We start from the raw sequence: 14089 nt of genomic DNA, 5'->3' as shown, positions 1-14089 counted from the left end.
CCAGAAAAGAAAAATGTAGCCGTTGCATCAGAACCTCGAAAATCTAAAAATATTGGATTTTAATATCTTTTCTAATGTTTGTGTTCTAAACGGTTTACAGACGGACAGACAGACGGACGGACAGACAGACCACACACAATGGATAGCGCTTATTCCACTTTTGGTAGCCAATTAAAAAAACAAAACCTTATCAGCATTAATGGAGGCAGTAAAAGTATTTTATTGTGTTAGAGTTAGATCAAAGATTTAAATCGATTAAAAAAACGAAATCATGTCTAGGGATATGTTTTGATATAATTTAAGAAAAGCAGGTCCTATAGCCCATCAACTAAAATCTTTCAGTTATTAGGGTTCTGTTGGTGCTCAATTGGGTTGTTGACGTTTCTGTTGTTAGGGTTCTGTTGATGCTCAATTGGATTGTTGATGTTTCTGTTGTTGGGGTTCTGTTGATGCTCAATTGGATTGTTGATGTTTCTGTTGTTGGGGTTCTGTTGGTGCTCAGTTGGGTTGTTGATGTTTCTGTTGTTAGGGTTCTGTTGATGCTCAATTGGATTGTTGATGTTTCTGTTGTTGGGGTTCTGTTGATGCTCAATTGGATTGTTGATGTTTCTGTTGTTGGGGTTCTGTTGGTGCTCAGTTGGGTTGTTGATGTTTCTGTTGTTGGGGTTTTGTTGGTGCTCAATTGGATTGTTGATGTTTCTGTTGTTGGGGTTCTGTTGATGCTCAATTGGATTGTTGATGTTTCTGTTGTTGGGGTTCTGTTGATGCTCAATTGGATTGTTGATGTTTCTGTTGTTGGGGTTCTGTTGATGCTCAATTGGGTTGTTGACGTTTCTGTTGTTGGGGTTCTGTTGGTGCTCAGATGGGTTGTTGATGTTTCTGTTGTTGGGGTTTTGTTGGTGCTCAATTGGATTGTTGATGTTTCTGTTGTTGGGGTTCTGTTGATGCTCAATTGGATTGTTGATGTTTCTGTTGTTGGGGTTCTGTTGGTGCTCAATTGGGTTGTTGACGTTTCTGTTGTTGGGGTTCTGTTGGTGCTCAGATGGGTTGTTGATGTTTCTGTTGTTGGGGTTTTGTTGGTGCTCAATTGGATTGTTGATGTTTCTGTTGTTGGGGTTCTGTTGATGCTCAATTGGATTGTTGATGTTTCTGTTGTTGGGGTTCTGTTGGTGCTCAGTTGGGTTGTTGATGTTTCTGTTGTTGGGGTTCTGTTGGTGCTCAGTTGGGTTGTTGATGTTTCTGTTGTTGGGGTTCTGTTGGTGCTCAATTGGATTGTTGATGTTTCTGTTGTTGGGGTTCTGTTGGTGCTCAGTTGGGTTGTTGATGTTTCTGTTGTTGGGGTTCTGTTGGTGCTCAATTGGGTTGTTGATGTTTCTGTTGTTGGGGTTCTGTTGATGCTCAATTGGATTGTTGATGTTTCTGTTGTTGGGGTTCTGTTGGTGCTCAATTGGGTTGTTGATGTTTCTGTTGTTGGGGTTCTGTTGGTGCTCAATTGGGTTGTTGATGTTTCTGTTGTTGGGGTTCTGTTGGTGCTCAATTGGATTGTTGATGTTTCTGTTGTTGGGGTTCTGTTGATGCTCAATTGGGTTGTTGATGTTTCTGTTGTTGGGGTTCTGTTGATGCTCAATTGGGTTGTTGATGTTTCTGTTGTTGGGGTTCTGTTGGTGCTCAATTGGGTTGTTGATGTTTCTGTTGTTGGGGTTCTGTTGGTGCTCAATTGGATTGTTGATGTTTCTGTTTTTGGGGTTCTGTTGGTGCTCAATTGGGTTGTTGATGTTTCTGTTGTTGGGGTTCTGTTGGTGTTCAGTTGGGTTGTTGATGTTTCTGTTGTTGGGGTTCTGTTGGTGCTCAATTGGGTTGTTGATGTTTCTGTTGTTGGGGTTCTGTTGGTGTTCAGTTGGGTTGTTGATGTTTCTGTTGTTGGGGTTCTGTTGGTGCTCAATTGGGTTGTTGATGTTTCTGTTGTTGGGGTTCTGTTGATGCTCAGTCGGGTTGTTGATTAATGCGGCACCTGTAAAATAGTAATTGAATAAAAGGAAAATAATTAAAAATAAAGGATTTTTTTTCTTAGATTTACATTTATAAGTACTAAGCATAAGTTTTTCGTTGTTTTCTACCACGTCCTATTGATTTACCTATGTATCTATCTATCTATCTATCTTTCTATCTATCTATCTATCTATCTATCTATCTATCTATCTATCCATCCATCCATCCATCCATCCATCCATCCATCTATCTATCCATCCATCCATCCATCCATCCATCCATCCATCCATCCATCTATCCATCCATCCATCCATCCATCTATCTATCTATCTATCTATCTATCTATCTATCTATCTATCTGTCTGTCTGTCTGTCTGTCTGTCTGAACAGAAAGAGATCAGAAAGAGAACAGAAAGAGATCAGAAAGTGAACAGAAAGAGAACAGAAAGAGAACAGAAAGAGAACAGAAACAGAACAGAAACAGAACAGAAAAGAACAGAAACAGAACATAAAGAGAACATAAAGAGAACATAAAGAGAACAGAAAGAGAACAGAAAGAGAACATCAAGAGAACAGAAAGAGAACAGAAGAGAACAGAAAGAGAACAGAAAGAGAAAAGAAAGAGAACAGAAAGAGAACAGAAGAGAACAGAAAGAGAACAGAAAGAGAACAGAAACAGAACAGAAAGAGAACAGAAAGAGAACAGAAAGAGAACAGAAAGAGAACAGAAAGAGAACAGAAAGAGAACAGAAACAGAACAGAAAGAGAACAGAAACAGAACAGAAAGAGAACAGAAAGAGAACAGAAAGAGAACATAAACAGAACAGAAAGAGAACAGAAAGAGAACAGAAAGAGCACCTTGGTCCAAGTAGAAAGAGAGTGTTAGAATGTCATACTACATTTCATCGCTGACAGTTTTCTTTAATAAATAAACTTATCAATTGTAGAAATCAAAGCCATTCCCCCCCCCCTCAATATTTATTGCATTTTTCATGCTTATAACATGCTCAGTTCGCTGTGGTCCATTCTCTTTCGTGGACCAGTTGTGAGAGGGTGGGGAGGGGGTATTTGGGAGAAGGTTTCCGTGCTGTCTTTAGGCGCTTAGCAGACACGCCTCTGCTCAATTCGGAATTCGAACTTGACCTCCTTATGAAGCAGGCGTGGCCTTAGGGATAGCGAGTGGCCTTAGGGATAGCGAGTGGCCTTAGGGATAGCGTGTGGCCTTAGGGATAACGTGTGGCCTTAGGGATAGCGAGTGGCCTTAGGGATAGCGTGTGGCCTTAGGGATAGCGTGTGGCCTTAGGGATAGCGTGTGGCCTTAGGGATAGCGTGTGGCCTTAGGGATAGCGAGTGGCCTTAGGGATAACGTGTGGCCTTAGGGATAGCGTGTGGCCTTAGGGATAGCGTGTGACATTAGGGATAGCGAGTGGGCTTAGGGATAGCGAGTGGCCTTAGGGATAGCGTTCGACATTAGGGATAGCGAGTGGCCTTAGGGATAGCGTGTGACATTAGGGATAGCGAGTGGGCTTAGGGATAGCGTGTGACATTAGGGATTGCGAGTGGCCTTAGGGATAGCGAGTGGCCTTAGGGATAGCGTGTGGCCTTAGGGATAGCGTGTGGCTTTAGGGATAGCGTGTGGCCTTAGGGATAGCGAGTGGGCTTAGGGATAGCGTGTGGCCTTAGGGATAGCGAGTGGCCTTAGGGATAGCGCGTGGCCTTAGGGATAGCTTGTGGCCTTAGGGATAGCTTGTGGCCTTAGGGATAGCGAGTGGCCTTAGGGATAGCGTGTGGCCTTAGGGATAGCGAGTGGGCTTAGGGATAGCGAGTGGCCTTAGGGATAGCGTGTGACATTAGGGATAGCGAGTGGCCTTAGGGATAGCGTGTGACATTAGGGATTGCGAGTGGCCTTAGGGATAGCGAGTGGCCTTAGGGATAGCGTGTGGCCTTAGGGATAGCGTGTGGCTTTAGGGATAGCGAGTGGCCTTAGGGATAGTGAGTGGGCTTAGGGATAGCGTGTGGCCTTAGGGATAGCGAGTGGCCTTAGGGATAGCGTGTGGCCTTAGGGATAGCGCGTGGCCTTAGGGATAGCGCGTGGCCTTAGGGATAGCGTGTGGCCTTAGGGATAGCGTGTGGCTTTAGGGATAGCGAGTGGCCTTAGGGATAGCGAGTGGGCTTAGGGATAGCGTGTGGCTTTAGGGATAGCGAGTGGCCTTAGGGATAGCGCGTGGCCTTAGGGATAGCGTGTGGCCTTAGGGATAGCGCGTGGCCTTAGGGATTGCGAGTGGCCTTAGGTATAGCGAGTGGCCTTAGGGATAGCGTGTGACATTAGGGATAGCGAGTGGCCTTAGGGATAGCGAGTGGCCTTAGGAATAGCGAGTGGTCTTAGGGATAGCGTGTGGCCTTAGGGATAGCGAGTGGGCTTAGGGCTAGCGTGTGACATTAGGGATTGCGAGTGGCCTTAGGGATAGCGAGTGGCCTTAGGGATAGCGAGTGGCCTTAGGGATAGCGAGTGGCCTTAGGGATAGCGTGTGGCCTTAGGGATAGCGAGTGGCCTTAGGGATAGCGAGTGACATTAGGGATAGCGTGTGGCCTTAGGGATAGCGCGTGGCCTTAGGGATAGCGAGTGGCCTTAGGGATAGCGAGTGGCCTTAGGGATAGTGAGTGGCCTTAGGGATTGCGAGTGGCCTTAGTGGCGTGATAAATAGAATCTTTTTTCACTGTCCGCCCATCGTACAAATAGTCGTGGCCCTATTATGATACTCGCCCAAGGCTTCACGCACTGTCGAGGACGCCTCTGCTTTCAAGGCCCAAAATTTTGAGCAGTTTTCGGCAGCGGCAGATGTTGATGTCATAGTTTGCAGTTAAGCAAATCTTATTTTTTTTTAGGTTGCTAAAGCATTCTGTGATAGTAAGTGTATGTGTTTTGCGTGGCTGGTAGTGCAGTGTGTGTGCCTGTGTATGAAATGACCAGTGGACCTTGAGTGTACATGGTTGAGTGAACAGCAGTGTGTCAGGGACTGTGTGTAAAAGGAAGTCAGAGTATAGAGAACAAGTGGCTGGAGTAAAGAGCATAAATAGAGACTAATAAAATCATTGTGTTTATTGAAGCTCATGTTCTTTTAGTCTATTACACATTCCTAGCCATAGATTAATCGGCCTGAATACGTTTTTTTTTAAATAATTGAATTCTTATGAGTAACTATCTTTCCAAACAGCAATGTTTCTATGTCGTAATCTTAATGCCGCAATGTCTTTTAATGTCGTAATGCTGTGGTCACAATATCTTTGAATATCGCAATACTGATGTCGAAATATCTTTGAATGTTGTCAAGCTGATGTCGCAATATTTTGTATGTCGTAATACTGATGTCGCAAACTTAACAGTGTGACTTTACCTTCACTTGTTTATTACAATATTTTCAGTTTCAGTATAACTTTTTACTTGACGAATATTATGCTATGAGACACCCCCAGCAAACTCTACGGCTCGTTCGACGAATGACCGCTGGTTTGTGTACATAACTTTCACTGCTCCATACTGGTAACACTACTATAGGCTACATTAATCTAAAAACACTTTAATGACTTCTTTTCCTCGGGCAATAAACAGTTCATAAAACAAAAACAAACAAAAAAACTTAAGAAAAAAATAACAAAATTTATATTAAACGTACTTGTATCAGTTAGTTTAGATTAGTCATGTAATTAAATTTGTAATAGACCTAGACTAGCAATAAAAATAGGTATAAAAAAAATGGGGAACGACCTGAAATCGAACTCTTGGCTCAAGCCATCCCGGCTTCTCGAGCCAACACGCTAACCACTCTGCTAGTGGAGAGCCAAATGAACACGGAAGATTGTACAGTTATCAATTGATTCTACATTCTCCTCCCGCACTTATATTCGATTATTTAAAAATAGTAAGAAAAGCGATGTGTTGAAAAACTTTGCAAACAGATGTAATCAAAATGTTTGGATTCAAAAAAAAAAAAAAAAAAACTCCTGTAAACCTTGATGATAAAGGACTATAATCCCTTACCTCAAGGTTTCACAGGGAAACAAAATTTTATTAGATGATTGGAAATGTAGGCCTATCTATCTTATGTTGGATGGCTGCCTGGTCGTGCGGTTTGCGCGCTGGAATGTCGTTCGGATTTATCAACGGTCGAAGGTTCAAACCCTGCCCCTTCCCATCCCCCGTCGTCCTGCGGGAGGTTTGGACTAGGAAGTAAACTATCTTCAACTCTGAAGGGACATCGGAAACATGTAAAACAAAACAAAACATGTTAGTTACTAGAGTTATTGGTCTTTAAACATAACCTTGCTTTTTCAACTAGTAATATTATTAAGGTATTAATTATATTACCTCAAAGTTAAAAAAAAAATTGTTTTTCTTTATCTAAAAAAAAAAAGAGAAATATTAACTAGAAAGGAAAACTTAAACTATTAATTACATCAGATATTCAACCCATGGATCCAAAGGTTATCAACAGACAACCAAGTCCGGAGACTAATCTTCACAAGACAGATCAAGCTTTGTTTGTTTTCTTTGATCTTGAACTTTCTACTATTGATGTAGATTCACTATTTTAATTACTAATTAAGTATGGATTAATCATATTTCAAATTTTAATTCTTTATAATTTAATATTTGTGAAATGTGAGAACTTATAATAAAAACAAAAAATCCCACTAAAGAGGCAGGAGAGCCCAAAAAAAAAGAGGCATAGAAAGCCCCAAAAAGAGGCAAAGAAAAGAGGCCTCAGGCCCAAGGATTCCTATGATGACAAAGCTAAAATTGAATAGCGCCAGTGCTGAATTTTCCTTTAAAAAAAAAGAACCTTAATCGTTTTGAGAACATGTAATTCATTGTTTTGTTTTGTATGTTTTTGGAAATGTAAAAGTCTACTGATTAAAAAAAAATGTAAGTCATAACACAGAAGATCAGAAATATTAAATATGTAGATTATTCTAACTTTAGATTTTAGTATATGACTGTACCACTGTGATACATTTTTTAACCAATTTCATTCAATAACCTGTCTTCTATAAAGTTAATCCTCATTAAAAAAAACACGGCAAAGTGTGGGGGCCACATATTGGCCATGGCCTCAAGATCACCTACCGTAGACGGACGCCACAGTCACAAAGAGAATCAAAATCTTCATCTTGGTGTCTTGAACTTTAGAAAACTTTTAAATCGCAAGTAAGATTGAAGTTACGTGAAGTAACAAGCGCCTTTATAGTCAGGTCATTGATAGCAGAACAGTTAAGACTCTAATCTGGACATGTAATTACAGCACGAAAAGATCTGATCACGATCGAAACATGACCATTTCGCACGTACTATTAGCGGTATAGCATCTAACTAAAATAGGTCTAGAAATATTTGTTTCATATAATTTAATTACATTTTTTAGTCTTTTTTTTAAATGTGAGAGCTACATTGCCCATCTTTCTTGCATCTAACATAAATCTAGTATTCTAGTTTATAGCTATATTAAGGTCAAATGTTAAAGGGCAAGGGTTAAAGTTTAGATTTGAGTTGTTTTTTCATTTCTTTATGTATATGTAATGACATAAAACACTTAAAGGCTAAGAAACATTTGGAAACAGCTGGCGCTTGATGAGATTCTGCTGGAGAACTGTCAAGAATGCTGGTTGCTTATTCGTGCGGAAAATTATTTTTTTTTTACCTGACATTAATTGGGGGAAAAGTAAAGGCGGTTTGTAGTTGTGATGGCCACATGACACCCTCATTTGGGACACCAAAAATATTTGCCCCATAAATCTAATATTGGTTGAACATTTATTCAGCTGTAGGAATCATCTGTTCAGCTTAGTGGGAAAACATTCTACCACGTGAGCATGTCATATTGACGTCATCACCGAATCAAATTTGACTTCGTTGGCTACACTAACACTGATTAAAAAGAAGTTTTTGATACCTATTCTATGTAATGAATATTCTTAATAAATAAATAAACTACTGGCGGTTGTATCTCCATTTGTTCTTAGAATTCGTAAGAATTAAGGATTAAAAGGTCTTAAAGAGACAAATCCTGCAAAAGACAAAAATATATAGAGAGAAGCCCAAATTGCAGGGGCGCAAGCTAGGAATTTTCATCGTTTGGGGGCCCCTGCATTTTGCGTAATATTTAATCCTTAATGAAAAAAACACTCCTATGGGGGCCCCTCTCAAGTGGGGGGAACCTCTCAAGTGGGGGGCACCTCTCAAGTGGGGGCCCAGGGGGGATTTTCAAATTGTCACCCCTTCCCCACCCTAGCTACGCCACCGCTAAATTGTCCAACAGGGACAGGTGAAAGTGAAGGCCACTTCCGTTCTCATGGTTAAATTGTGCTTAAATCCAACAATGTTCCTCCTACCGTAAACAGAGGTCAAGCTGAGGACCAAAATGGCGACCTTCATCATGGTAGGAAGCAAGGCCCCTTTCGGTGTGGAAAGAAAAACCAAATGGTTGACTTGAGAAGTGGATGTTGGATGCTGGATGTTGTACGCTGGATGTTGGATGTTGTACGCTGGATGTTGGATGCTGGATGTTGGATGCTGGATGTTGTACGCTGGATGTTGGATGTTGGATGCTGGATGTTGTACGCTGGATGTTGGATGCTGGATGTTGTACGCTGGATGTTGGATGCTGGATGTTGTACACTGGATGTTGGATGTTGGATGCTGGATGTTGTACGCTGGATGTTGGATGCTGGATGTTGTACACTGGATGTTGGATGTTGGATGCTGGATGTTGTATGCTGGATGTTGGATGCTGGATGTTGTACGTTGGATGCTGGATGCTGGATGCTCGATCCTGGATGTTGGATGCCGGATATTGTACGCCGGATGTTGGATGCTGGATGTTGTACGCTTGATGTTGGATGCTGGATGCTGGATGCTCGATCCTGGATGTTGGATGCTGGATGTTGTACACTGTATGATGGATGCTGGATGCTCGATCCTGGATGTTGGATGCCGGATATTGTACGCCGGATGTTGGATGCTGGATGTTGTACGCTTGATGTTGGATGCTGGATGCTGGATGCTCGATCCTGGATGTTGGATGCTGGATGTTGTACACTGTATGATGGATGCTGGATGCTCGATCCTGGATGTTGGATGCCGGATATTGTACGCCGGATGTTGGATGCTGGATGTTGTACGCTTGATGTTGGATGCTGGATGCTGGATGCTCGATCCTGGATGTTGGATGCTGGATGTTGTACGCTGTATGATGGATGCTGGATGCTCGATCCTGGATGTTGGATGCCGGATATTGTACGCCGGATGTTGGATCCTGGATGCTAATCTTGTTGTGCACATCGGCATTACACCGGAAATCACCTTTACAGTCTTTGTAATCTAAATGACTCTGTTTAAAGCCAGACACGTGACACCTCTCATGGACCACCAAGATAATCATTTGAGTTTAAAAATGTTTAAAAAAAAACAACAACGGTTAACTAATATATGTTTTAATCGCGGTCAGTTGCTGTCCACACATTGAGACCAAAGCTCTGAAACTTGAAGGATACACACAAAAATAAATATTTTCTTAGCTCAGGAGCTTGTGAAAACAATCTTGAATAACCCAAGTGATTTTGGCTATATTTACAAGGCCTTTATTAACTCATTCCGTCTGTCCATCTGTCTGGTACAAATCTTGTACACAGTTTTTCCACCACTTTACATTCTCGGATCTGGTAGAAAGTTTTCACACTTATAATCGATGACAATAAATGAATCCATAAAAAAATTACCAAATAGTTAATCGATTAGATCCACTCAGGCGCCATTTAATAAAAATTGAATAATAATTTTATTTATAAAGCGCTGTTAACAAACAAAATGTAGGCTCAAGGCGCTGTAATAACATTACAAACAAAAACACAAGAGCTAAAATGACAAACTAATCTAAAAATGTTTTAAACAGATAAGTCTTAATGTTCTTCTTAAAAGTGGTGTAGCATGTTGTCTGTCTAAGATCAATGGGGAGTGAGTTCCAAACCTTTGGGCCGTGCACTGAAAAAGCCCGCAGACCGTAGCTTTTGAGGGAGAAACGTGGCACTACTAAAAGCGTTGAGTCCATTGAGCGCAGGGCTCTCTGGGGGACATATGGAGTAATCAGTTCTCTAAGGTACAAGGGCATCTCATTGTTATATATACACTGATGACAAAGTGTGGCGACTTGTAATCGATTCTCGCTTTCACGGGAAGCCAATGGAACATGCGCAAGAGCGTAGTAGCAGAATCTTGTCTTGTTTTTCTAAGGACTATTCGTGCGGCGTTTTTTGAATACGTTGCAGCTGGCATAGAGGAAAGTAGCTGGCAGCAGATGGCCTCTGAAAGAGACAGAGAGTTCCCGCAAAGGCTGCGGGACACACATTTGAGACCCAAAGAGAAGACATTATTGAAGACAGGCGCAGAAGACGGAAAGAAAACAAATAAAGACCGCCGGCGGACAATGGCTTTGTCTGCACGAGATGCGGAAGAACATGCAGGTCGCAACTGGGTTTACGTAGTCATGTAAAACACTGCACCCACCCTTAATCTTCAGATATTGCCTTTAGTGGTGATTAATTGATAGTTTAAGTATTGATAGAGGTGGTAGTGATTTTGCGGTTCTTCCCATTAAAACAAACCGTTTTTAAATAAGTATTTTATTTTTGGGAGGCGCTGTGGCTGAGCGGTTAAGCTCTTGGCTTCCGAACCGGGGACCTGGGTTCGAATCCTGGTGAAGTCTGGGATTTTTAATTTCGGGATCTTCGGGCGCCTCTGAGTCCACCCAGCTGTAATGGGTACCTGACATTAGTTAGGGAAAAGTAAAGGTGGTTGGTCGTTGTGCTGGCCACATGAACCCTCGTTAACCGTAGGCCACAGAAACAGATAACCTTTACATCATCTGCCCTATAGACCACAAGGTCTGAAAGGGGAACTTTACTTTTTTAAAACTAATTTATATATTTTGCTTGAACTCCTGGACAAACCATCGAAGACATTGTTTCTTCTAACTGAGTCTATAATGACAGTCGTTCTACTGACACACTTGTGTTGAGAAGTGAAATGTTTGTTACTGGCATCTAAATATCCCTGCTCTGTCTGTTCTTAGCGTGCCCTGCGCTGTGTGTAACAACGTTTCAATACTTTTAATATACCAAATTATAAACCAAAATTACTTGCCAATTTGAAATAATGATCATTTCTTGTTTGGCCCTATAAAAGTAAATGTAAAGTTTTTCAGACCATGTGGTCTATAAGGCGGATGATGTAAAGGTCATCTGTTTCTGTGGCCCAGGGTTAACGAGGGTGTCAGGTAGCCAGCACAACGACCAACCGCCTATAGCAGCACACATTCACGCGCGGTCTTACATGAATCTATTTGCAACAAAAACAACAGTAAAATGTCAACAAGTCAAAATGTTCATTGAACGAACTCTGATTTTATAGATAAGACTTTAATCGTGCCAGGTAGCCTAGTGAAATTTCTGATGTCCTGTGTCAGGCTTCCATCGCACGCTCCACAGATAAGCAAGTAGCACTAGATTCGTTTAGACAGCGGTTCTCAACCTTTTAAGCTCGGCGACCCCTTTTTACAATCCCCAACTCTGCCGCGACCCCCCCACACACACATACAGAAGAGTAGACAATACAAATCCATATTTTCGATGGTCTTAGGCGACCCCTGGCAAATGGTCAACCGACCCCCAAGGGGGTCGCGACTCACAGATTGAGAACCCCTGGTTTAGAGACATTCTCTAATCTCCACTTGAATTCAAATCATGACATTGATCAAAATACTAATATTGAGCATTCTCATTTCAGGGTTCAGACATTGCCAGTGATAGATCCTTCTGGAGACATCTTACTGTCTAATGCGCCGGATGGCGTGGGAGGACCTAAGTCCTAATTAAGCCTAAGTCATTTCAGGCTATAGACCACGTACAGACGACATAATGTCAATGTTTCAATTTTAAAAATTATGTACATCGATCGTGTCAGGTCGTCCACTTTTAAGACACACTGATGTATACAAAGTGTAACACGAACCTCTTTAGAATTGAATTTATGAGAGAAATAAGCACTGGATAGATCCAGATGGCAAGCAGAAAGGAAGGGTCCTGGAATGTCCTGGATCGCAGATGGTGTAAACACCAGAAACAGTAAGAAGGTAGACAACTCTGCTGCAGCGTCTGTGGGAACAAATGCCAAACGTGTGACAATAGATGTGTATCAAGGATTGGCCTAAGGTATGACAATAGATGTGTATCAAGGATTGGCCTAAGGTATGACAATAGATGTGTATCAAGGATTGGCCTAAGGTATGACAATAGATGTGTATCAAGGATTGGCCTAAGGTATGACAATAGATGTGTATCAAGGATTGGCCTAAGGTATGACAATAGATGTGTATCAAGGATTGGCCTAAGGTATGACAATAGATGTGTATCAAGGATTGGCCTAAGGTATGACAATAGATGTGTATCAAGGATTGGCGTAAGGTATGACAATAGATGTGTATCAAGGATTGGCCTAACATATGACAGTAGATGTGTATCATAGATTGGCCTAAAATATGACAGTAGATGTGTTTCAAGTATTGGCTTAGGTATGACAATAGATGTGTATCAAGGATAGACCTAAGGTATGACAGTAGCTGTGTATCAAGGATTGGCCTAAGGTGTGACAGTAGCTGTGTATCAAGGATTGGCGTAAGGTATGACAATAGATGTGTATCAAGGATTGGCCTAAGGTATAACAATAGATGTGTATCAAGGATTGGCCTAAGGTGTGACAGTAGCTGTGTATCAAGGATTGGCGTAAGGTATGACAATAGATGTGTATCAAGGATAGGTCTAAGGTATGACAGTAGCTGTGTATCAAGGATTGGCCTAAGGTGTGACAGTAGCTGTGTATCAAGGATTGGCGTAAGGTATGACAGTAGCTGTGTATCAAGGATTGGCCTCTTTAGTCACCTGAGAAGTTGGAAAGGTAATAAATCTTCTGTGGAGATGGAAACTGCCAGACATCGATTATTGCTTGGGTTACATGTTCCTTCAGAGTTTAGGGTTAATACTTCCTAGCCTTATCTCCCGCAGGACTTAAGGATGATGGCGGAGGGCAGGGTTTGAACTCGGGACCACCGAGACGACAGTTCAGAACGCGCACCACACGACCCAGCAGCCAACGTTTTATCGTTATCAAGTAAGATAAAAGAAAAAGTTTGTTTTTTTTAATGAGCCCGTGTCGCAAGTGTCCCTATAATAAACACAAACAACAACACTTCGTAACCGGGCGATGATTTTGTAACAGCATTTTGTGCAGAGATAAGAAAAAAGTGCGTCTTATTAGTACGAGACTCTCTGAGATAAGATAAGAGAAATGTTGGTGGCAGCGTGGCGTGTGCCAGTACATGTACTAGATCTAGAAGCGTTCTGTATTTTTAAAAATCAATTCTTTGTTTTATGTCAAATAATATTGTATACAAAAAAATTCATATTACATACAATATGTAAAAATACAGAAAAAATAGTTCGCTTATATAAGGATTGAAGTCACGACTTAGGCGTTAGTAGATCTCTACGCTTTCACAAAGCTTATATCAACTCAATCTGTCTGTCTGTCTGGTACAAATTCGGAACACGTTATTTCTGCCACACCCATTCTCGGATCAAGTTAAAACTTTGCACAATTATTTATTGTACCTAACGAAACATGAATCAAGTAAAAAAAAAATAACTTTATATTTAATTAATTACTGGTATTTATTTTGATAGATACCTGTAAATGATGGATATATGATGTCTTGACACAGGATGACCTACTTTGTAGGCATATTACTGAGTCATATTGCTAAGTGTCGTTTTATACTTTTCATTTATATGCGGGCTGTTATTGTCCGATTTACCCATTAAGTTGCCCCACCAATAAAAATTACAAGCAGATAGATCTGTGTTGTTACCGGTTGTTGACTACTAGGCCAAATCGCTGGTAGACAACTAAAGCGTTGTAGGTGTAATGTATCTTATTTAATAAAACTACAAATAACTTGAATAACTTCCTTTTTTTGTGTGTGAACAAAACTAAATA

The 14089-nt window shown here is 41.2% G+C and overlaps 1 protein-coding gene across 1 annotated transcript; it reads right to left on the bottom strand.

Annotated features, from left to right (window-relative positions):
* Window positions 1-280: 280 nt before the first annotated feature.
* LOC129923153 (GATA zinc finger domain-containing protein 14-like) lies at window positions 281-7246 on the bottom strand. The gene is made up of 2 exons (XM_056012988.1): window positions 7115-7246; window positions 281-2011 (listed from the first exon to the last, which is right to left on the bottom strand). The coding sequence occupies exons 1-2, from the start codon at window positions 7155-7157 to the stop codon at window positions 339-341; spliced, it is 1716 nt and encodes a 571-aa protein (XP_055868963.1). The 5' UTR covers window positions 7158-7246; the 3' UTR covers window positions 281-338.
* Between the last annotated feature and the right edge of the window lie 6843 nt (window positions 7247-14089).

The sequence above is a fragment of the Biomphalaria glabrata genome, chromosome 15 (assembly GCF_947242115.1).
Source record: "Biomphalaria glabrata chromosome 15, xgBioGlab47.1, whole genome shotgun sequence".
NCBI lineage: Eukaryota > Metazoa > Mollusca > Gastropoda > Planorbidae > Biomphalaria > Biomphalaria glabrata.
This window is presented reverse-complemented; position numbering and strand designations above follow the sequence as displayed.

Bases quoted from the DNA above. Each gene is read 5' to 3' on its own strand.
- LOC129923153 (XM_056012988.1), bottom strand. From the start codon at position 7,157: ATGAAGATTTTGATTCTCTTTGTGACTGTGGCGTCCGTCTACG. The intron at 2,012-7,114 runs GTAGGTGATCTT...ACTATTTTACAG, and splicing joins GACTGTGGCGTCCGTCTACG to GTGCCGCATTAATCAACAAC.